General features: G+C 40.2%; 1 protein-coding gene across 1 annotated transcript in view; it reads left to right on the forward strand.

Annotated features, from left to right (window-relative positions):
• The first annotated feature begins 247 nt into the window (after nucleotides 1-247).
• Nucleotides 248-24,510, forward strand: part of LOC127578672 (probable phospholipid-transporting ATPase IIA) — a 109,935-nt gene continuing 85,672 nt past the window's right edge. Inside the window, exons 1-9 of the mRNA XM_052030937.1 lie at nucleotides 248-489; nucleotides 7,131-7,269; nucleotides 9,581-9,694; nucleotides 13,319-13,427; nucleotides 16,852-16,910; nucleotides 18,122-18,173; nucleotides 19,633-19,727; nucleotides 21,957-22,037; nucleotides 22,624-22,699. Of these exons, the coding sequence (XP_051886897.1) occupies nucleotides 422-489; nucleotides 7,131-7,269; nucleotides 9,581-9,694; nucleotides 13,319-13,427; nucleotides 16,852-16,910; nucleotides 18,122-18,173; nucleotides 19,633-19,727; nucleotides 21,957-22,037; nucleotides 22,624-22,699 (793 nt within the window). The 5' untranslated portion in view covers nucleotides 248-421. The remainder of the gene's footprint in view (nucleotides 490-7,130; nucleotides 7,270-9,580; nucleotides 9,695-13,318; nucleotides 13,428-16,851; nucleotides 16,911-18,121; nucleotides 18,174-19,632; nucleotides 19,728-21,956; nucleotides 22,038-22,623; nucleotides 22,700-24,510) is intronic.

Here is a 24,510-nt window from a genome sequence, read left to right on the forward strand (position 1 = left end):
GCTATTTAAAAATTCCTTGCTTGGAAGCATATGCCAACTTGGATAAAGAGCGGAATGGATTTAACCGGGATGTAGGCTTTCAATAGGCATGGAACATTAGAACCACGTCCCAGAAACAGTTAATTTCCTCCAGGGCAGGTGGTGGGAAATAGTGGAGAGAGGATTGTGAATTTTAATGCAGTTGTAAGTATCATTACATCTTAGTGACGCGTGGCAGATCCGTCTTTGTGCAATTGCCTCCCGCTATCAATGAAACACCTTCAATCCGTTGCCATGACTGTGCCCATATTGTACCTTTGACCCCCGCAGGCAGATCTTGCAGACTGATAAACAACGAGAGAGAGAGCGAGAAAGAGAGAGAGGCTGCTGGGTAGAGAGCAGAGCGCACCACCCAATTTGAGAGGGAGAGAAGCCAGCGAACATGTCGGACAATATCCCGCTGCAGCCTGTCCGCCATAAGAAGATGCATGATTCCAAACAGAGGAGCGGGTAAGAGACAAAGGGTGAACCGCAGCACACGGGAGCCTGACGGGCTGCCCTGCAATTGCCTTGTCCTTTGAGCCGGAGGACGGGCGATGCTGTTATGTGGGGGCTGCGGGATTATTTGTTGTTTTGGACTGAGGCGTTGCGCTGGTGATCAGTGTTGTGTTGAAAGGCTGTCCTTGTTGTTGGTCTGGAGCCCGACCCCGGAGCGTTCGGCTTCCCCTGTGCCGCCGCGGTGACAGGTGTCCGGCGGAGGCAGGCAGGGAGGGAGGCGGCGGGGTATCCGGCGGATTAACGATAAACAAGAGGCGCTCCCATCAGCCGGGCAACACGGTGCGAGTTTTTGGTTTGTGGGAAGGCAGGTAGCGCGGAGTAATTGGACAGCGGAGATAGGTTTTAATTAGAATGGAGAAAATCTGAGTTGGGGAGTTGTGTCACCTTAGGGCGGTGAGGGAAGGAGGAGGATTGTCTTTCCTGCTTTGGGCTCTGCTCGGTGATTGTGGGAGGCGGCAAGCTTTTCCTGACAGGTTCTTCCTGATTAACACCAGCCGGGGCGAGGCCCAGGACTCGTGAACTTGCACATCGCCAACAAGTGAGATGGTTTAAAAATTACGTATAAAAATGCTTTCCCAAACACACACAGTAGGATATCCCGGTAGTTTCCGATGCACGGATAAGTGGCATCGTATTCCAGTAGGAAATTGATCTGTTGGGGAAAGACTGCTTCAGTTAGAAGGCAGGAACGGCAGAGCGAGCCCATGAGGTGACACCCACCTCCGATGATCTAATGCTGGTGTCATGCTCGCCGGCTGTAGGGAGGAGCCGAGTGTAACCCACGCATCTAGAAACGCGAACATTGTTCTTCTCCTGTGCTTTTTCTTGCACATAACACGTACGTGCGCAACTCAATCCTGAGGCGAAAGCTGAGATGTACACTGATTAAACACCTAGCATGCCGAGCTCTTGAAATACGTTGAAAAGCAGCAACAATTTCTTGCATATCGGATCATTCAACTTGTTTGAGATCAGCATGCCAAATTTTACACAAGAGTCAGTGATCCAAGCTTACAACGTGTATTCTAGATCTTAAAGTATGCTGCACCCAATGTTCAACTTTAAGAAGACCCAATGTTATAGTCATGCCAGCTTTTTGAATCTGGGTTCTGCACATTTAGAGCCAGACACAGAGATAAATACTGTGTTAACTTGATATTCACGGTAAAAGATTGAGTATTTTTGACGGATATTGATAGCGATTTCTTGCACACAGGAAATCAGCGAACCCTGCACCTTTTAAGAGAGAGCACCTTTCTACCATGCTATGGAATTATAATTGGTTCATTCCAGCCTCCATTGGAATTTAAATTGCAGTGACATACTGATAGAACTTGTTTTGGAATCTGCTTTTTGGCCAGCAAACACTCAACGCACCACAGAAATACAACAATATTTTTTTTAGAATCGAAGTAATGGGAGCAGAGAATAAGCTGGATATGAATAAATGGGTCGGGATAAATGCAGTTTTAGGAAGGAATGCACTCAAACTGGAGTGAATGCAACAAAGAAAATGGTGAAATTGTTTTGGCAAGTGGTTTGTTCTTGTAAAGGGAATAGGTTTGTTTCATTTCAAAAGACCTTTTGCCTTTAAGAGTTGGGTACTTGGGCTTGGTCCCGAAAAACCTTGTCACTGTTACAGCTTATTGAAGTGTTAAAACAGCAGTTAAGTATAGTCAGAGGAGATAAATGAAGGTCAGTTCTGAAGAAAATTTCCATTAAGACTCAAGCATTTCCATTCATTACGATGTAACGTTTTACGTTTGCAGTTTTTTTTAGATCGGTTTCTGCTATGAATGGCATTTTATGCTTTCATTACCATAGGAAGGCTGTAGAAAATAGTTGTTGTGGAGAAGGAATTCTGTAAACTGATCCATGGAGCTTTTCCATACTTCTGACAACTTTCTTAAGTGCCAATGTTCTTGGAGAATATGTGACATTTTTCCATGATAATGTTGGATTATTTTGGAACATAAAGGGTGACAGTGGTGCGGCAGTTATTGGTACTGGCACATATCTCCAGGGACCTGCATTTGATCCTGATCTCGGATGCCTGTCTATGCAGAATTTGCACATTCTCTCTGTGTTCAGGAGAGTCTTCACTGGGCGTTTCAGTTTCCACTCATGTTCCAAAGATGAGTTAATTGGCTGCTGTTAATTACTATTTAGTATAATTTAATAGCAAAAATAATCAAAGGAGTTGATGGGAGTGTGTGTGTGAGAGAATATGTTGTAAGGGTATAGGGAAATAAGGAAGGGGAATGGGCCAAACAAGATTTCTCCCTGGGAGCTGGCATAGCCTCAGTGGGTCAAATGGCATCCTTTTGTGTCATTATAAGGTATTTATTCTTTGATGCATGTGTTGGGAAATTAGCTGTTTGTATGTTTCAAAACAAAAGGGAGTAGAAATAGACCCAAAAGCAAATAAGCTGCAGTAAAGTTGAGTGGGAATGATGCAGGAGCTACAAGAAAATAAACAATTATGAAGGCGCCATGAGCCATGGAGAGGGCCCCTGAATGCAACCGGCAAATTGTCAACATAACAAGAACACAAATGGAAGTTAGCTTCCACCTTTTTATGTGTTATAAATTTTAAATTTTTTTAAAAAAATTTTACTTACAGCGTGGTAACAGGCCCTTCTGGCCCAACGAGTCCACGCCGCCCATTTTAAACCCATATTAACCTACCCGTACATCTTTGGAATGTGGGAGGAAACTGGAGCACCCAGAGGAAACCCACGCAGACACGGGGAGAACATACAAACTCCTTACAGACAGCGACGGGAATCGAACCCCGATCGCTGGCACTGTAATAGCGTCGCATTAACCGCTACGCTACCGTGAGGAACGTTCAAAAGGCAAAAACAAAACTGCAGCAGCTGGAAATCTGAAATTAAAACATAGGATGCTGTATATACCCAATAGGCCAGGTAGCATCTGTGGAGAGAGCAATAGATGTAATCATTCAGGCTGAAGACCTGTTGTCAGAACAAAGATATATTCCCAAGAATCTTGCAACTTAAAGTTATCACAAGTACTGAAAAGGCCCATGGATCAGGTATCTGGAATCCCTTTCATTTGATGAAAAGTTATTGACTAAAAACATTAATTCTCTTCCTCTCTCTATAGCTGTTCCCTGACTCATTGCATATTTCTAACATTTTATATTCTTACTTGCAACAAGGCACAACTAGTTTGGAGTTTTGGTCCTTTCTGTTCAAATTGTATCTTTTGCTCTCACGCTTCAAGCACAAAATCCATTCGTGATGTTGTCATGTTTGAAGAATCTTCAGATCTGTAAATTAGACTCTTCCCTGAATGCTAATCCAGAGCGAATGAACAAGTCCAGGGAGGGTATATAGCCACTTGACCTTATTGAGGCTGATCTGTGATCCAGTTTTATACCGTGCTTGTACCTTTTCATGCCTCTGATTAACAACATTTATCAGAATCAAAATTAACAAGTAACCTTTTAATATTTGTAGAGAGAGTTCCACATTTCTTTCAGTATTTGCAGTAAAAGTACTTCCGCATTGCCTGACTTGAATTTTGAGATTATGGCTGCTAACCTAGAATCACCTCCACATCCCGAGATAATTTCTCACTACCTACCATATCAGATCAATATAGTTTGAAAACTTTGCTGAAATCTTTCTTTTAACTCCCATCCTTCTAAATTTTACAGGATATATCTCTTTTTTTATATACAAGGTATCTTTATTAGTCACATGTACATCAAAACACACAGTGAAATGCATCTTTTGCGTAGAGTGTTCTGGGGGCAGCCCGCAAGTGTCGCCACACTTCCAGCGCCAACATAGCATGCCCACAGCTTCCTAACCCGTACATCTTTGGAATGTGGGAGGAAACCGGAGGACCCGGAGGAAACCCACACTGACACGGGGAGAATGTACAAACTCCTTATAGACAGCGGCCGGAATTGAACCCAGGTTGCTGGCGCTGTAATAGTGTCATGCTAACCGCTACACTACCGTGCCTGCCCTAAGTATTCTAAGTATTACCTGTTGCAAACACTGGCCATCATCGATCTAGGTAATTCTGATCGCACGAAGAGAATGCTGGAGCAATGCTTTTCATTAGGTAGCCTAGATGAAGAGAATCAATAAATTAAATGTGGCTGTTGAATACACAGACACAAATCCTGAAAAATAAACATTTTTCTTTACATCTACTCAATCTCTCCACATTAAACTCAGAAGCTGAATTAAAGCAAATAGTATTTTCTGCTGCTGGAGTACCTCGCAGCATAATGGGCCACATCATGCTGGTTTTCATTGGGTGGAACTGCAAAGAATTTTCAAGTGACTGCAGGGTATGGGCCAGCTCATTCCTGACTTCTGTGCATTGTGATAAAGAATTCAGAAATGCACTGGAGGTCTGATGCTAGCTCAATTGACTTACTTTCTGGTGGTTTACTTGAGGTCAGGGGTGGCACATTGATGTCTTGAGCTGAGAGGCTTGATGTTCTTGGCATCTGACCACTCAGTTGTATGTCAGTGATGACTGCAATCTGTATTGTGGACCCATTCATTTGAATGAAGTCAGCAATGTTGATTGAAAAGCTAACTGGAAATAAATGATTTGTCTCTTTTTTTGAATCATAGTGGTTTAATTAATTTCCAGCACAAAATCATTTACTGAAATCTCTTATCTTTTTCATTTTAATTATTTAATTCTGATCATCAGAGGTATTTAAACAAAATATTAAGGCCTCTGATAATAGGTCACTGGGGCAATTCAAGGATGAGATCTCAGGATCTGCCACCTGAGGCCTATGATCACTATGGCTCATTCTGCTTCTTGTGATGGCTGCAATGGCCATGTCTACAGCTCAATCAGACCCACAGGATTACAAAAAGTAAGTGCAGCTTCAAGGAAAGCACAGATGGGTGCAGGCAGCAGGCCAGAATGAGGGTGATCTGGCTCAATGTCTGCAATAAAGAAACAAGTGCTTTTTACACTCAGTACTGATGCATCTGAGAACTTCAAAGGGTGGACATTGTCAGTGATAAATTATTCAGGAATTTGCCAATGAAAACATTCATTTCCTTGATAACTTATTAATTTTGCCAGAACACACTCCTTTCCTATCAGCCAGATGTGAGAGAGACTGGAATACCCAGAATCACTGAAGTGTCCAAAGTAAACTAAATTATTCTGCAGTTTAATATTAAACTATTTGTTTAATAAGTGCAAATGCCATTCCCTTGGGGACAGGGACATGCACCTTATCTAAGTGAATACATGACTGTAATTGGCAGGAACTAAGTGTTTCAGTCTTAACAGAGTTCAACCAAGCAAACTTGTGCAACAACGAGTTTGTATTATGTCAACAAAGGCCCATCCTATCTAAGGCAATGACTTGTTTTCTGGTACTGTGCTGGTAAAATTCACCTGCCTGTGATATGTTTATGTAAAATCAATGAGATGTATTACTTACAGCTCTGCACATTTCCCAGGGATCCCTCTCCGCATAAGAAAGTTAATTGATATTGCAACCTAACAGAAGTATAGGATTTTCTCTGAAATTTTTACCAAGAGATCTCTCCTAAAAGAAGTTTACTTCTGGCAAATCACATTGAACTGTAGGATAATACAACAGTGTCCCAAATGCAGCAATAAAATGAATTGGCTTATAATTTTATATTGAAGTAGTTTGCGGGATGAATGTTGGACAGAACACAAGATTCCCTGTACTTCCTTCAATTGCTGCAGATCTTCATGCTCACCATAGAGAGAACATTACGAATTTTATTTATTTTCAGAACTGATGTAACAGTCTTTCACTTCTGAGATAATCTGGTTGTCATTTGGAACTAATTGTTTACCTTTTCCTTGGGATACATATTGGCCTAACTAATACTTATTTTATAATTAGTACATATAAGAATGATTCAGAAAGCAGTGTTTGCCCAAATAATGCACTTGAATATAAAGTATTAACTTAGAACTAAGTCTGACTTGCTTGAGAGGATGAATAAGGGTGGCACGGTAGTGTAGCGGTTAGCGTAACGCTATTACAGCACCAGCGACCCAGGGTCAATTCCGCTGCTGTCTGTAAGGAGTTTGTACGTTCTTCCCATGTCTGCATGGGTTTCCCCCGGGTGCTCCGGTTTCCAGCCACCTTCCAAAGACGTACGGGTTAGGAGCTGTGGGCATGCTATATTGGTGACACTTGTGGGCTGCCCCCAGAACATTCTCAGTAACGCAAAAAGACCTATTTCACTGTGTGTTTTGATGTACATGTGACTAATAAATAAATATTTAAATAAGAAAGGCAAAATAACTTGTTTTAAGGTACAAACCCAATAAATCTTCCCAAGAACATACCTGCGACCTTGCCTTATTATTAAGTAGAAACACTACAAATTATGCTAATTTTAATTGGGTGCAGACAACTTCATTTATAGTTCACCTATACTGAGCTCCTTAAATTCTGACCAGAGTATGAATAAGAAATTGCAATAACTGTCATTTAAAATGAAGTAGTAATTTCATTTATATATACCTTGTTACTTTGCCAATATTTTCTTTGAGTGCAAGCTCTAAATATATATATTTCTTTCCTAAAGATGCTGTGGTTGGTGCTGTAGAGGAAGAGATTTCAAACCTCGCACAGTGTGGCTTGGACATCCAGAGAAAAGAGAACAGAAATATCCACGAAATGTTATCAATAATCAGAAATACAACATATTTACCTTTCTTCCTGGGGTATGTAATTGAAATGAATTCTGAATTTAATCATTAAAACTGTTCAAAGGCCCACCTTGCAAAACACTTCTAAGTGTGTCTCTCCCTCTCTCCCCTTCGCCCCGCCTCTCTCCCTCTCCCGCTGCCTTCCCCCCTTCCCCCTCCCCCCTCCCCTTCCCCCTCCCCCCCCTCCCCTTCCCCCTCTCTCTCCCCCCCTCCCCTTCCCCCTTTTCAATGTTTTTCTAATCTGGTGTTAAAATAACTCATTGTTGCATTTCCCACATCCTGCAATACATCTCAACAAGTCCATTCCCTGTTGATTGTCCGGTGACCTGCTTCCAGGCATCACCTTAGGTCATTCATTAACAGGTGGATGAAAGACCCTTAAGAAAACCTCTTTGCTTCCTTAACCTGCTGAGAAAAGGCATACATTTATCTGTATAATCATGATTTAGATGACTGTTGTAGAATTGTCCTTTAGGGATTTGCAAGTTAGAAACAGGCCATTTGAGGCAACCAGCCTCTATCAATGTGCACCCTCAATGCAAGCAATTAGCCCTAATTCTATTTAGCACCCTATTTCAATTTCCCTTTCACTTTTTTTCTTCCATTTACCTCTCGAATCTAATTTTGAGCATTGACATTTTTTCTGCCTCTACAATTACTTTTGCTGGTGAATTCTATCCTTGCACCTGAGAAGGTGGGAGTTATATATTTACAACTCAGAGTGGTGTGTGACATGGAGGGGAACCTGTAGATAATGGTAATCTTATTTGTCTGGTAATCTTTGGGTGACAGAGCTTGCAGATTTGGGAGGTACTGTTGAGGAGTCTTAATGGATTACTGTGATTTTTTGCATGTGGTGTACACTGTATCAAGAATAAATTTTTAAGGTACTGGATGGGGTACCAGTAAGTATAGGTGCTTTATCCGAGATACTGCAAGGTTACTGATTCCTATAGAACCTTTCTCTAGCAGTAAGCAAGACATACAAGGGACAGAGGAACAAAGGTAAATTATGTGCAGTAAGCACATTTATAGGCATAGAGCACAGAAACAAACCCTTTGGCCCATGAGACTGTGCTGACTATCAAATATCTATTTACTCTAATCCCATTTTTAAAAAAAATTCTCCCCATATTCCATCAATCCTCTGTAGATTCTCCTGCATGCCGGAGACAGTTTACGTCGGCCAACTAACTGACCAGCTTATCTTTGGGATGTGGGAGGAAACTAGAGCACCTGGAGAAAATCTATGCGGGTACAGATAGCATCGGAGGTTGGGATCAAACCTGGGTACATGATCTGTGAGGCAGCAACTGTGCCACCCAAAATTTGGCTAATCATTTACTTACATTTTTGCCAAATTATAAATGGATTTATAAATGGAGCATTATAAATGGATTTTTATTCTGTGCATACAGGTGCAAGTTAATATTAAATAAACTGCTCACATTTGCTTCTGCAATCCATGTGTGCACATTGCTGATGTGTAAATGACCAGTTCCTGATCTGTTCAGTAAAAAGTAGGTCCTTGTTGTTCAGGAAACCTTCCCAGGCTACTGCAGCTTCATTGTCATGATTTCAGACATTGTAGCTGAAAGCATCTGCTCATTTGTGATCATTTTATCAGCTCAGTTTGTTCCAAGTTAATGTTTTAAAAAGAAGGAATTATAAGCAAAAGCTTATATCGAGCACAAACTGAATTTCCACATTTTGCCATTATTTTTTAAAAGCCTTTCATAGGAGGCCCATGTGGCCAACAAAGTGGGTCGTGCCCCAAAAATGAATTAATGACCAAGGCAGGTGTCCACTCTTTGTGTGTTTGCAGTCCTTCAAGGAAACTCCATGTTAAAATTATTATAGGTGCAATGTCACCAGGAGAAACATTTTAAAAGATTGTAACTACTAAATATTTAATTTACTTAAGAAACTGAATTACATTCTATTATGATGCCCAGTTTTTCCTGTTCATTGAATGATGTCACATTTGTGTTTCGGCAGAAACCTGAACGATATTTTCACTTTTGAAAATCAACATAATTTCAAGTGTAGTTTGTATCCAGTTTTCAGATTGTGTCCTAAGCAGTAACTTTATCCTCTATCCCAAGAATTCCTGTTAAAGCTCAGCCTAGTTCGGTGTTTGCAGTTTTCAAAATGTGGCATTGAAAGGTCTATTTTAGGGGGGCCATACAATGGGGATTTTCTGGAATTGACCATATCTGTTCCTTAAAATCAATTTCCTAAATATCCTTTGTTTTGAAATTGGCTCATCTTCATTTTATGTTTGATTCTTTAACTTGGAATTTATGGATTCTTTCTTTTTTTTTAGGTACTATTTAACCAGTTTAAGTATTTCTTCAATCTGTACTTCCTGCTGTTGGCATGTTCCCAGTTTGTACCAGATCTGCGACTTGGTGCTCTATACACATATTGGGCTCCATTGGTAAGTCCTCTGTTCATTAGCTTCTTTGCGAACTCCAAAAGGTCAAAGAGCTGTTATTTGAGAGAGAAAGAAAGAAAGACTTGCATTTGTCTTCCCTGGCTTCAGGAAGCCTCAAATGGCTTCACAGCCAATGAAATACAACAGTGGCAAAAAGTATGTGGGAAATGAGGCAGCTAAGTTGTACAAAGCAAGCTCCCACAAATGACAATGAACAGATAATCAGTTTTAAAAATATTGGTAGAAGGATAAACATTGGCCAGGTCAATGCGTAAAATAAACTGTTCTTCCAAATTAGCATTGCAAGAGGGTGGATGGGACCATGGGTTGAGGCTGAATATTGACCATGGATGGGTTGGGTGGATATGCTCCTGTCTGAATCCTTGTGTCTCACAAAAATGGAGCAGGAAGATGCTATTTATGTCATTCATGTCATGTTTGTGCCCAACACTATTTCAACAATCATGGTTTGGACAGGCAGGTGGGAGCTTCATTTGAGATGCAGAAATTAGGTATGTGATGATACCATGTAGTTCTTTAAATCCCAGGACCCATAGCTTCTGCTTCTATTATGGCCCGAAGTAATAATGAGCAGGCTGCAGAGCTGTGAGTAAAGATCTCAATGATGGTTTCATGTTGGTCAAGAATAGCAATAGAGTTAGGACCCAAAGGAAGTCTTGGGTCTTGTGTGCCCTGGACTTCCTTTCCCTTCTCACAGTTGTATAGGATGGTTTAGGCCCCTGCTCCCTCAAAACAATGGTAAGCTTGAGTGGTGTGAGTTCCCTTCAGTCTCCAGTTGTGGTCTGCTGCCTACTCATTGGCCTTCATGATAGTTGAAGGCATTTGTACATGGCTGTGACAATGGAGCACTGGCATTAAAATGACCTGACCTGATCTGACCTCCCATTTGTGAATTGGAACTGGGCTATCAGTATTAGAAATGCAATGTATGTCATTACGTGTATTTGCCAATTCAAACACCAAATGATGGTCAATGTTTTGGCTCCGTTCCATCCATTTCTGTTAAATACATCTCCATTTTGAGACATCCACTCGAGATAATAGAGTCATTATTTACTGTGTATGTATTAAGCAGGTAAGGATGGACTTTCAGCTGGAATCTGGATTGAGTGGATTTGTTTGCCAGAGCTATCATGTTAGTTGCCATTAACTTTATAGAGAAGCAGCTCTGCACAAATAGTATTGGACCAATCTGGCACCCAATCTAGTTGTTCATTCACCCAAATGGGTAATCTTCTTGTTGAGCTCTTTCTTGGCTTTCATATTTTTAAAATTCTTCCTTTATGTTTCTTAATATTTGTTTAAAAGATAACACTATAATAAATAGCAAACTAGGCAGTACATCCTACAGTCGAGAATCTGTTTCCAGGCCAGAGGTCCATTACTGCGTCTGTGTTACAAAACAGCATTGAGATGTAGCATGTATTGTTTAAACAGATTGCTTGACACTTCTACAAATTTCAAATTCTGCGATGGACTAAATGGAGAATGGTGATGTGGTTTACTTTTGTGATACTGGTCTTGTATTAGGTTGACTTAAGTCTTTTGAAATAATTACATCCACCAGGATGCCATAGATGGGACCAGCTTTTGAAAGAGTTCTGTTTTACTGTGACTAGATTGTCTCATTTAACTCTCTCTAAATAGCTTGGTCCTGATAATGAATTGTCCTAAGGCTTCATTCCCAGAACAGATTGGTCCTTTCAGCCACATTCAGAAACAAAGTTTGTGTGCAAGCTTGTTGGGTGTCTTTTTATACAGACTCATTACTAAAAACTGTAGTTGCTTCATCTTAGGCAGTCCCTTAAGTCAAGGGTAATTTGCTTCCACTGTGGGTTCTGAGATGACTGAGGGACCCACAGAGTCTGCCCACGATGAGACAGGTGGAGTTTGGTATTGCGGGTGTGTGGGTTGATTGCATGAGTGTATGCTTCTTCCACTGTTTGCACTTGGTGCCTACATGCTCCCAGAGGGATTCAAAAGTTCTCACTGCCTTCCCAGATGGCTGCCTGCCAGCTTCAACGATCTTGGGCTTGCGAGCTCTATGATTTTGTACTGAGGTTTTATTTCTGAAGAGCTTTGGAGAACATCCTTGAACCATTTTCTCTGCTCTCCTGGAAGCCTCTTACTGCAACAAAGCTGGCAGTAGTGTGCTTGCTTTGGAAGTCTGGTGTTAGGGGTGCAAGTGTTGTGGTTCTCCCATTTGAACTGGGTTAACCATATTCAGAAGCTCATAGCTGGGAATGTTGGACTGAGGGGAGGGGAATGTTAACATTGCAAGTAGATTTGGAGGATTTTGTGGAGGAAGCATTGGTGGAATTTGTATTGGTGCTTTGAAGTACCTACTGTAAGTATCCATGTCTTTGCATACAGGAGAGTGGGGAACACTCCTGCTTGATAGATCATGAGCTTAGTTGCCTGCTTGGTCTTCAAACTTACCCTCTGAGAACAGTGTGGAGAATAATGTCTTGTTTTTCTCAAATTCATTCTGAACAATTAGATTAATGACAGTGCTTTGTGGTTTTTGAGTCCTTTTGATCCATGTGCAACGGCTAAGTGAATGCACTTTTAAGAAGTGTTGAAGGTTAGTGTCTTGACTTCTGATTACATCTCGCACTATGAATGGATGAGTTCTACCTGTACACACTCATATGTACAGACATCCGCTGATAAATAAGGTTTAGACCATCTATACAGTTAAATACATTGATTGTATCAGCTCCTGTGCATAACAAAAATCCTCCTGTCTGAGCTAATGATAGTTTGGCAGCACATCACAACAAAAGTACATCACAACAAAGTGAGTCCGGGCAGCTGTTATACCTTGTGCTGCAGCTTGCAGACATTTTTTATCAAATAAGAGAGGAAGCAGTAGGTGACTAATACAATGTAAAATCCAGATCCCAGTGATATCCCTTTAAATTAAATGGGTAATGCTGCTTTTGGTTTGGATGTACACCTTGTTGAACTGTCTGTTAATTATGTAGTTTGCAAATCATAATTTTTGATCCAATTTATATTGTTAAGTAATTAGTGGATGCTGCACACATTGATGTCATCATGCGTGGAAAATATGACATGGAAATTACTTTGGCATTAGGCTAATTAGGAAATGAAGTACCCTGTCGCATGTCCTGATGGTCGGGAGTTCATTGTAAAAGGGTACAAATACTTAAAAATGTGCAAAATCGCGTTTTCTGTGCTATAATGCATAAAAAGGAGTTTATCCAATCCAGTTTCAGGCATTTGACTTTTAAAAACCTCAATACTCTAACCAGGCTGTAACTAATTTAACCACATGGACTAGAATAATGAAATGGTTCATTAAAGTTGAGTTCAATTGGTCAGGCACGGTATCGACGTGTTCAGTTTGCACTGTTATAATGACCTCAAAATACAGCTGTCCGACCTATCCTGCTGTTACAAGGCTGCGGGACCATGTATTTTACTATCTTGGGTTGATCTGCAGCAATTACCAGAGAGTAAACCTTATTTTAATTTAATTAATTATTCCTAGGGCTTTTTTTTTACTGAGTGCAAATCGTGATAATCAAATTGTTTATCTGCACTAAAAGTACTGGCTTTCCTTTTATATTTGGCTTGCAGGGTTTTGTCTTGGCTGTGACAATCATCAGAGAGGCAGTGGAGGAGATCCGATGTTATGTCCGAGACAAAGAAGTGAATTCCCAGATCTACAGCAAGCTCACAGCCAGAGGTCAGCATCTAGGGCCCTGTTCCTGCTTCTTGTATCCTGTTGCCAGCTGCTAAAACAGTAGGATTTAACTAAAATGAACAACATTTAAAATCAAAGGTTTTTGTACTGGGTGAGCATGTGTCTTTCTGCAGTGCTATGTAGGCTTTGTAACTGAGCCACCATTTGGAGGACTCCTGTAGATTTATGATGCATCTCCTGTTTGCATATCCAAAAAAGTTCAATAAAAGTCTGCGCTGTTAAATCCAGACTTAGCTTTGGGATTTATTGTTTTAAAGCCCCTTAATGGAAGATCTTTAATTCATTGTGGACTTTTATCTCCATTCTCCATCTACCTCAAAATTATATACAATGTATTGTGATTTTATTTCTGTGGTATTGACTTTGCCACAGACCAAAAAACTAGAGAGAATGGGGGTCAATTTTGCTTTCAGAAATGGAAGGAAATGTAGATTAAAACACATGAATTATTGCTGAAACTTGTAATTGAAGTACTATATTTGAAGCACTGGGTCACTGTCTTTGTTTAGAGTTTCATAAGATATGGCTTCATTGAATCAGTTGCTTTAATAATGTTTTTGTAATCATCACAGTAGGAATTGGAGTCTTGAGTTTCTGTGGTAGGTTCTTATAATGTTGAATGCTGTAGTTTTGAACTCTTACTTCCATAATAGAAGAATGTTGAAAAGATCTGTGGAATAAATGTATGAACAAGTGAGCAAACGCTCTGAAAGATACACCGTTCTGACAGGATTCGGAGATGATCTCATCTTTTTCTGAGATGGCTGCTGTGTCCAAACCTGACTGAAGGCCATAACAGTGCCATGAAATCTCAATGTAGTGGAACTAATCCAATCTGAAATGCGGTGCAAAGTTGGGTTAGAGGACTGAGCACAATCTGCTTTTACTAATTTGCACTGTTCCTCTCAAGTGCAGTAGTATTTCTGCTGCCATGAATGGGTGTGAAACAGATTCTTTATAAGATAAGGCTCAATTTCCCACCAAATCATCGCTATAGAATATAAATACCGGGTCAGATTTTCCACTTCCCTGAGATTGCTGGCTGCCTGCTCGTGAGGCAAGGTTCTGCATGGATTCTTCCACCGGGAGCCTAGCATACTTAGTGTTGCATAGTGCAGAAAAGGGACTGTCCGAGCACAAGCAACCAGAGGCAGTCAAAAAACAGCCTTGACAACTGAAGCCCTATTTCCAACCTGCGTTCTTTTTCTCTTGCATTCTCACTTGCTCTCACTTGCACACACTCAGAAAACTAAAATCATTTAAACTAAGTTAATTAAATCAAATAAAAAACTTTATTTACTTTCTCCTAGTTGTTTAAATGGAGCCACTGTACTTGCACCTGGTTACCCTGGCATGGTTCAGTGGGCACAGTTCCCAGCCCGAGCTGCAGAATTTGGACTCTTAAGAAGTTCTGGATAGAGATGCCAAGGTTCATCCTGAACAAACTGCATTACACAGGACCCTGTGCTCTTTGAGTTGTTCCCAGGGGCACACACTGATACAAATATCAACTTCTACCAGAAGGCTGTCAATTCAGTGAAGGATGCTGTCTAGTATGCTTGATACTTACTGATCTTCCCATGCAATGAGCTGTCCAGGAATGAAATGTTGCTGACTGGCACATTCTGCTACAAGCTGAAGACTGCGCTGAAGTTGGCTCAGCCTCATGGTATCAATACCAATGCCAGGGCAGTGCCTTCCCTTGCTTTTCCATTGAAGGTTAGGCAGCAGCTCCATTTTTAAAAAAACATAAAATATTCTCCTCAAGTTAAAGAATATCAGTAACTTGCAGATTTCATTTTGTACTGTTGAGTTTGCCACATGAAAAGAATCATTTCAGGAGGGAAAATATTATGGCTCCTGGATATGCCTGGTATCTTTTAAAAATCCTCTCGTTCTCAGGAATATTTATCTCACTTTTGCAACATGATTCGAGGTGAGGGATCTGGTTGAAGTTGTATTTTGTCACTTTGGAAATAGACAATAATGCTCTTTTGTCACTAGCTATTTTTGTCACTGCATTTTGCCAAATTGGTCCATGTACATAAATTTCTTGGGAATTGGAGGGGGGGGGGGTGGTGGTGAAGAGAAATTGCTTTGAAGTTTATTGTCTAAATATATAAAGAAGTTTTGTCCAAATACTTGGCCTGAATCATCATCTTTGTGATGTAACAGGCTTCCGTTCTACAGCACGAAATGTAGAGTGGCAGGAACCTGGGCTGGTTATTGTTAATTTAAAGTTATGACGTGAAGTACCTTCTGCAAGAGATATAAACAAAGACGAGGTGACCCTTGTCAATTCTGCTGATTTCTTTCTTGAACTAGTTATCAGCCTGGCAATAAATGTAATACATTGCAGATTATTGTTGCAGCTGGTCTTAAGATTTCACCTCAAACTGAAATGCATTAGAAAAAGTCAGTTGAAAATGCAGAAATGCTTTTTGTGTTACAATTGTATAATTAAAATGACCACATACCTTTTTAACAATTTCTATGCTTTGTGAATAAATGAGCCAGCATTTTCACTATGGTAAAGGAGACTTCTATTCAAACTGTAAATGATTAAAGAACTTTAGTATTATAATATAGCCTTTTGATAAGCACACACTTGTTTTATAAAATGTATAATTAAATGTATTTATTTTCTTCCAGCTCCAACATCTGCAAATAATATTAAACGGGCTTTAGCTCCAAAGTTCCCTGGAGCTTTCATGTGACCACTATTTGTGGACCTCAAATGTGACTATTTCTTGACAAAGTATGACAACACAACTAGCTCCTAACCTATCCCCATTCAGTGTCCACCACTGGCACTTCCAACAGACTGTGTCTCTTCCCACGTAGACATGAGTGCTCTCCTTGAGTTGCTTTTCCATGGTTGCAATTGGCTGAAACAAAAAAGTATTAGCAGGGGCCTATTAAGGAATTGGGGGAAAATAGTAGCATCTAAATTAGGGAGAAAATGGAGGCTGCTTATCCTTATAACCAAGCATTTCCATCTGATGGAGCTAATGATTTATAGATCTGTTACTCAAAGTTAGCACCTATGCCTCTTGAATTTTTAAAATTGATTTCATGTTGAATATAAAACTATCATTCAATGAGTTTGTTTGAATTGGTTGTGATGGTTATGATGGTAGTAGGTTTCTTCAGTGTGAAAGTGTGATGTCAGAAGCAGATGCAAACCTAAAGCCTTGTCTTGGGTTCACTTAGAATAATATGTCTGTATATAATGCGCTGAAAGTGTCATTGTAAAACTTAATAGATATTGAACTTGAATTATTAAGCTACCCTGTCTTGTCTATTTTTATCATCAACTTCAGTCCTTCTGCAGCTTAAATTCTTTATGGTAGAATCTGTGACTACCAAACCTGTGCTAAAGTGTATTCTCCCTTTGTGGCCATAGGTACTGTGATTGTCAAGAGCTCAAATATTCAAGTGGGGGATTTGATTATTGTTGATAAGGTTTGTGCTTTCATTTAGATATTAAATTAACTTCTTGCAAGTAAAGTCAATGTGATAATATATTGGAATCTTTTATCAAAGACACAATAACAAAACAAAATCTAAAAATGTAGTAATTAGCACAAATCCCAAAGGGAAGATTTGTATTTGATTGACTTTATTGCATGCTTTGAAGGAACAACAGAATGAGTGAACAAAAGTAATACAGTTAAATGCAATATCTGTCAAAGTACTACATCATGGTCTCCTGATTCCTCCTTGCATGTAGAATCAGAAGATAAATGCCATATAATTTGCCAACTAGTTATAAAACAAATAGAGCAGGGGTTAAATGTGGTTACTCAGGCTTGTGGAATGTATTCCACAGAGATTCTTGATGCCCATTATTTAAATAAATAATTTGGACTTTGGAATTGAAAGCAAAATATCAGAATGCGTGGCTGAAGGTGAGAGAACTGATAGGGATTCAACAAATGGAGCAAGACTATGAAAGGAAACGAGGATTAATTAACAAACTTTCAGAACAATGGTCTGACGAACAAAAGAATCTCAATATGGGTAAATGTGAAATGCATTGACAAGTAGGGAGTTTGTATTGATCTACACTGAACCACAGTTTAATGATACAGTCTGGTCTTCAGATTATTAAAGAAAAAGTACCAAAAGGTATAAGTATTGTTCCAGAACTAAGATAAGATCTTTATTAGTCACATGCACATCGAAACACACAGTGAAATACATCTTTTGGCGTAGTTTTCTGGGGGCAGCTCACAAGTGTCGCCACGCTTCCGGTGCCAACATAGCATGCCCACAACTTCCTAACCTGTACATCTTTGGAATGTGGGAGGAAACCAGAGCACCCAGAGGAAACCCACGCAGACACGGGGAGAATGTACAAACTCCTTACAGACAGCGGCGGGAATTGAACCCGGGTCGCTGGCGCTGTATTAGCGTTATGCTAACCACTACACTACCGTGAAGAAGGTATAATTATCAGAAAGACCAAACAGGCTGTAGTCCCTTTCTCTAGAGAAGGAAAGATATGTAGAGGCTTCCCAAGCAGGGAGAAAATGGAAAGATTTACCCTCGTAATAAAGCATTGCATTTGATGAACTTACGATATTCGTGCTTGGGTTTATTCACACTCTCTGTCGTGCTTCAAATCACTTATACTGCTTAGTACCTTGTTTCCTGTTTCCTTTTTCCTATAGAATCAGAGGGTGCCTGCTGACATGATCTTCCTCCGAACATCGGACAAAGGAGGTAAATGTCTCACTTACTAATTTGCTAATCAGTATAGAGAAGTAACAATTCAATATATTTAATTGCGACATTGGTAATGGTTTTAAAATTGTCCTATTTCTGCAAAAAGTATTTTTTGTTTTAGCAGTTATTGTATTTGTATATATCTTTTTCATTGTTCAATGAAGCTACATGATTTTCATTCGCTGAGTGCTGCAGAAGTGTATTACTAATAACAGACCAGAGTGGCAGACAACTACTGTAAAAAGACATCTCCTACCAATGATCATTATTTAGAACGTTCAAGCCCTTTAGACCAAGGAAAGTCCTAGATAATTTCAGGCCTGCAGGAATCTGAACTATTACACTTTTCCTATGCTTAATTCAGTTGTTTAATGCTAGTGGACTAGTTCAGCTGTCACTTGCTCACTGACCTGTTGCCTCACTTGCTGACTCAATGCTGTGTTTGATACTCCACCCATACCTGTAATAGAACCAAAACAGTTAGTCAACAATGTTCCTCATCTGTAGCCTGATCCCTCCCCCCTCCAGCAACTTCAACCCAGCCAGCTGCAGAGGGGAATGCCTAAAGCAGCATGTCCTGACCTCCAGTGATCCCATCTGCAGCTGATCTCGGTTCAGCCACACACTTCAAAGCCCTTAAAAAGCCAACTAGTTTAAGTGCACTGCTGTGTCATTGAGTGGAGTATCTGTTAAACAATAGGTGGTACAGTTAATGCAAAATTGTTTGGCTTTATTACAATCTTACTGATCTGAAAAATAACATGACCACAGATGGCACTGTGCTTGTAATGCTGTCCGGTGTTGTAAGTTATCTTTGTTCATTGAACTTCAGGAGTGGAATTGACTGGGCAGCACCTGTCATAAGTTATATCTTCTTAAAAAGAAATTAAGGAGCATTTCTGAAGGGACTATAGTGGCCAATAGGAGAGAGAATATATTATTTCATTTCTGGAAGAGGGGGCCATTAAATTTTAATGTTGATAGTGTCTTAGTAGACATTGATGTAGGACCTGTATTGCAGGTGGATCTGAGTTGCATTAGCAGCTCTTCTCAAAGCTAAAAGCTATAGTTTAAAGGTGGAAATGACAGTGAAAATAACTTGGACTTCTTACTGGTATGGTCGTGTAAATTTCTTCCCAGTTGTATTGCAAACATAGCATTGGCCACATTCTCACCTGTACGCCACACCAGTCTGTCTTGGTGTACTTTGTGCACTTTCACCCTTGGGAGGAGGTTGTATAACTCCTTTGTTGGAATGTTGGTTTGGAACAGCAAGAAATACCCCCGCCCCCTGCTGTACTCTGCTGGTCAGCCTGCAGTACTTGAAGCTCAAGAATAGAACACTTCAGTATTCTTCAGGTTCACTTTGAAGGCATTTGCTGCTCAATATTGAAGCAAACGTAGCCATATTCTCCACCCACAGCTTGAATATGCGAGACTATGTTCTGTGTTTCAGGCTCCTGTTTTATCCGCACTGATCAGCTGGATGGTGAAACTGATTGGAAGATGCGGTTGCCTGTTGGCTGTACCCAGAGACTACCCATTGCAGCCGTGAGTATCGTAGAAACAGCTGGAAGTTCTGAATAATTCCAGTTTTTTACTCCTTAAAGTTGCTAGTTTTTTTCTTGCATTCGCAGTGAGTCATAGAATCGTACATCATGGGAACAGGCCCTTCAGCTCACCGAGTCTGCACTGACCATCAAGCAATAATATGGGGTCGGTGCAAATGGGTGCTTGATGGTCAACACAGTCAGTGGGCTGAAGGGTCTGTTTCCAGGAGTGTGACAGTTATCCTGAGTCATCCATTTACACTAATCCCATTTTATTAGCCATACCACACCACCACCCTCCCCCCACCCCCCCAACCACCACCCCCAGATTCTATCACTCACCTACACACTTGGGGCAATTTACAGTGGTAAATTAATCTATTGACCTGCCCATCTTTGGGATGGGGTAGGAAACCGGAGCACCCAGAGGAAACCCACGCAGTCATGGAAAACGTGGACACTCCACAAAGACAGCATCGTCAGTCAGGATCGAGCCCCTGGTTGCTGAATCTGTGAAGGAGTAGCTCTAGTGGCTGCACCATCGTGTCCCCCACAGATGTATTACTATTACACTAGTAGCACTTTTACCACTGCTGACTTAAAGCTCCCATTATAACTTAGCAATTTTGAAACTCTTAAAGCCTACAATGCTGAGAAAATTATTTTTAATTTTTCTTTGACTGGTCAGCTTTTCCCTGATGAATTAACAATAGTAGTTACCAAAAAATTGATCTCCAGCTTCTACCGAGTGGCTGATCTCAGCTGAGGCAGCTGCAGGATTGCCATCATTCGTCTGAGCACCTATGAGTAAGGAGGTGGAAAATCAAGAAATGTATCTATCATTATTGACCTCTCCTAATGTGGGTGGGGGTACACATCCAGGTGTGTGTGGGTCAGTGCGCATGCACGAGTAAGTGTTTTGGAAGTTCATGGATACGTTCGTTAATAACTAAAGTCCGTTTTGAAGGGGCATCTGAGTTTGATAATATATTGAACAAAAGCACTTACCAAAGATTGACACTTCAGGAGGATGACAAACACTAGCTGGATGCATAAGTTTTAAGAAGGGTCTTAAAAGGTGGGAGTGGAGGGGGCTAAAGACAAAACTACAGACAGAGGGGACTTGGCCTCAAAGCCTGGCCACGTGATGCTCGAGGAGAGGAGGAATGCTCAAGAGTCAGAGGAATGGCGTTTTCTGGTGGGTTGGTGAGGCAGATGTATGCAGGACTATAAATATGAGTCTGAGAATTTTAAATCTGCATTGAAGTTGGAGGGCAAGGATCTAATAAACGCCAGTGGGGTCAAGAAGGATGGATAATTGGGACCAGGGGAAAGATGATATGTGGGCAGCCGGTTGAAGAGTTGAATCTTAAAGTTGCAAGGCACAGATGTGCGTTTCAGTAGTAGGTGGGCTGAGGTGAATGGAGCTGCAGAGATGGAAGAAGAAACTTTTGTGATGGAGAGGATTAGGAGCTAAAGCTCAATTTGGGAGTTGGTAGGATTTTGATGTTCACATTGTGTGGCTCAAACTGAGACATTTGTCATGGAAAAATATAATCAGTCATGATCAGAGGGGACCTGGATGTTATTTGTTCAGGGAAGTCACACAACCCACTGAAGTGGGTAATGCCTTGTTTCATTATCTGTGTTATTACAACAAATGCAATTTGCAATGTTTAGTAAGTCTGAATGTTAGCTGAAGCTCTTTATGTTCCTTCACGATACAATAAAACAGTTAAATGATCTGGATCTGGGCCAAGTGTTTTCTTGATTCACCTTGGCAAAGTTTGGAAAGCTTGGGAGGATATAGATAAAAGGTTTGTGCATCAAGGCTTTCTAAAAATAGTTATTGGACTGTGTGAATTGACTCATATATGTAAAGGATGTGAATCCATGAAGAGAAGTGATTTGTATCTCTTGATCAAAGAAAGCACCTGTAATATTACTGCCTGTAATTCACATTTTACATACACTGGCTGTGTGTACAGTGAGCATTGGAATTGGCAAACTGGTTCACCTTTGTTTTCAACAAACGTTGACAAATATTATGATAATTTATTGTGAATACATAGTTAAGGAACTGATTGTTGATCAGAATCTATTCGGTGTGTCAAGAAATAGTTTCCTTTGGCTGGGATTTCGGACCAGATACTAATGAATCAGCATGTCAGATGTTGATGTAACAAGGTTGTTAATTTCTTAATCTCTCTTTTTTGTCTTTTTAACAAAGGATTTGCTACAAATACGATCTTATGTTTATGCAGAAGAACCAAACCTTGATATTCACAGTTTTGTGGGGACTTTCACTCGGGTGAGTTGGTTTTACTGACTGGGAGAAAATAGTTTCATTTTGGGTCTGTCTTTTTACACAGGTTCTTGCCTCAATAATATTTCCTTTTTAAATAACAAAAAATATAGTGAAGATTCTGTGATTTCTATAACAATTCCCTCCCCTATTCCTCTCCTAAAGAGACTGAGTACTTCCTAGTATATTGCTCTGTTAAATCAGTTAACCTACAATGCTTCTTTTGACTGATGATAATTTGTGCATGAGCATCAGGCGGCTGTGGATTGCAGGTTTTGTATCTGAGCCAAGGGCAAAGGAGAGTTGTCACTAACTTGGTGGGCCCTGATGGAATAACATATGCAAGCTGATTGTGTTTGTTAATGACGGAGATTTGGGGTTACATTGGAAACAAAGAACAGTCACCTTAACTCACAAACTAGGAGAATGATGCAGTCACAGGGGTGGCATGAGAAATGCATGTATTCACACTTAAGATACTTTTAATTTGCTGATTGGTGTGATAGTTACAATTTTACATACAAGTAAGCAACAGCACCCCATTAAGGTATTGCAGCCACATATGGTAAATGAACTTCTTTGTGTTTTTCAGGAGGATAGTGACCCACCAATTAATGAGAGTTTAAGCATTGAGAACACATTGTGGGCCAGTACTGTTATAGCATCTGGTAAGGTTTGTTTTCTCCGTTCCTTGTCAAACAAAAAAAAGTGACTTCCTCAACTCCATATCTTTCAAACTACTTTTGACTGCTTACTGTTAAGTAAATCTTGCTGTATAAATTAAAACATTGACTAGAAGGAGACTTTGGTTAACGTGGTTTTTGTTGTATCTATGTGATTTACTGAATTATATGAAGGTATGACAATGAATGACATGCGATGATGCAGATTTTGTTTCCTTCCAGAATCCAAAAGCAGTTTTTCATTTAGTTCTATGGAGACAACGGGGTAGAAATTCATTCATGTAACTGAAGTGTTTTGGTATTGGTTTATTACTGTCACTTGTACCGAGGTGCAGTGAAAAACGTGTCTTGCACAGGTACACACTGTGTTCGCAGTGGTGATATCAAATCATCATTTAAGGTATATTTGGTGTATCTGCAGACACATTGGACCATGCATTTATCACAATGAAACAAAAAGGAAGGCATGTCTTAACAGAAGCACTCCTGAGCTACTTGTAGAATATGCCATTTATGTATCTATGGTCATTTGTTGAAGCAGTCATTGATAGAGTTATTTGGACTGCACTTTGGAGCTGCAACATTTCTGCTAATTATTCACGTGAAGGCATTTTTTTGGAAGGATTCTCAAGTGTGTCAATCCTCTCTCTATCTGGTCCTTTTCCCATAATCTCAGTGTCAGCATCAAAGAGGTGGGGTGTCCACTCCCATGGCTATCTCTTTCGTTCTCGACTCCCTCCGTTCCAACAGTCCATTGGCTACCAGTAGTGTTGCAGATGAGCACCGCTGCTTTAAGATATGTCGGCAGGACATCAAGCAGTACAACTTGTTTCCTTGGTTGGACAGGGCTCCTGAAAATTATTCACAAATTATGGGTGCAGCCATGGGAATGAAAGCATTGCCAAAATGTGTGAAGCCACCAAAAATCCTTCAGCAAGCTGCTGTATATCCATCACACAGTGCTTTTCCTACACATGTTTTAGCATGGGATGGACTTCTACCTTGGGTGACTCTTTATCAATGTATATAATTAACAGAAATTACATTTTCAGAATTTTAAAAGCAGCTGTGTGCACAATTGGCATCTTCTATCGTTTTGTCGGTCTATTATGCTGCTCTTGGAGCCAAATGTAATGACGTAGATGGCAGAGGGGCCATCCTGCCTGTTAAAACATTTGCGGGTACAATTATAATATTTAAAACACTTTTAGGCAGGTACGTGGAAAGGAAAGGTTTAGAGGGACATGGGCAAAATGTGGGGAAATGGGACTAGCTCAAGTAGGCAACTTGGTCAGCATGGACAAATTGGGCCAAAGGGCCTGTTTCTGTGCTGTATAAGTCTATGACATTTGAAACAATATCTCATTCTGTCTCTCCGCAGTCGTTGATAGCTGCAGCATGATGCCAGCACTTTGTTTTGTTCCAAAGTGATCTTTCTGATTTGTCATCCTGCCCATTTTATGTGTTTGGCCAAAATTACAGTGGCAAAATCTTGTTTGGACAGTTCTCTCCAGTTTTGCTGTTGCCATGTTTGTAAATCCTTTTCTCTTGACTGTGTTATGAATTCTAACAATGCCATAGATTTAATATAAACTAAATATTTTCAACCTAAAAAGATTTAAATCTTGCCTAACTTTAGATTATATTATTGGGCAATCAATATTAGATATTTAATTTTTTTGGATACAAGATTCAGATGTATTTCAATGCCCTAAATGGGTACACCTTAAGTCCCAATCAGTACTTGAATTTTCATTAGTTTCTATTTTAGGAGCTTCACTCCCCTTTTGCACTTA

This window comes from Pristis pectinata, chromosome 16 (genome assembly GCF_009764475.1).
Source record: "Pristis pectinata isolate sPriPec2 chromosome 16, sPriPec2.1.pri, whole genome shotgun sequence".
NCBI classification, from domain to species: domain Eukaryota; kingdom Metazoa; phylum Chordata; class Chondrichthyes; order Rhinopristiformes; family Pristidae; genus Pristis; species Pristis pectinata.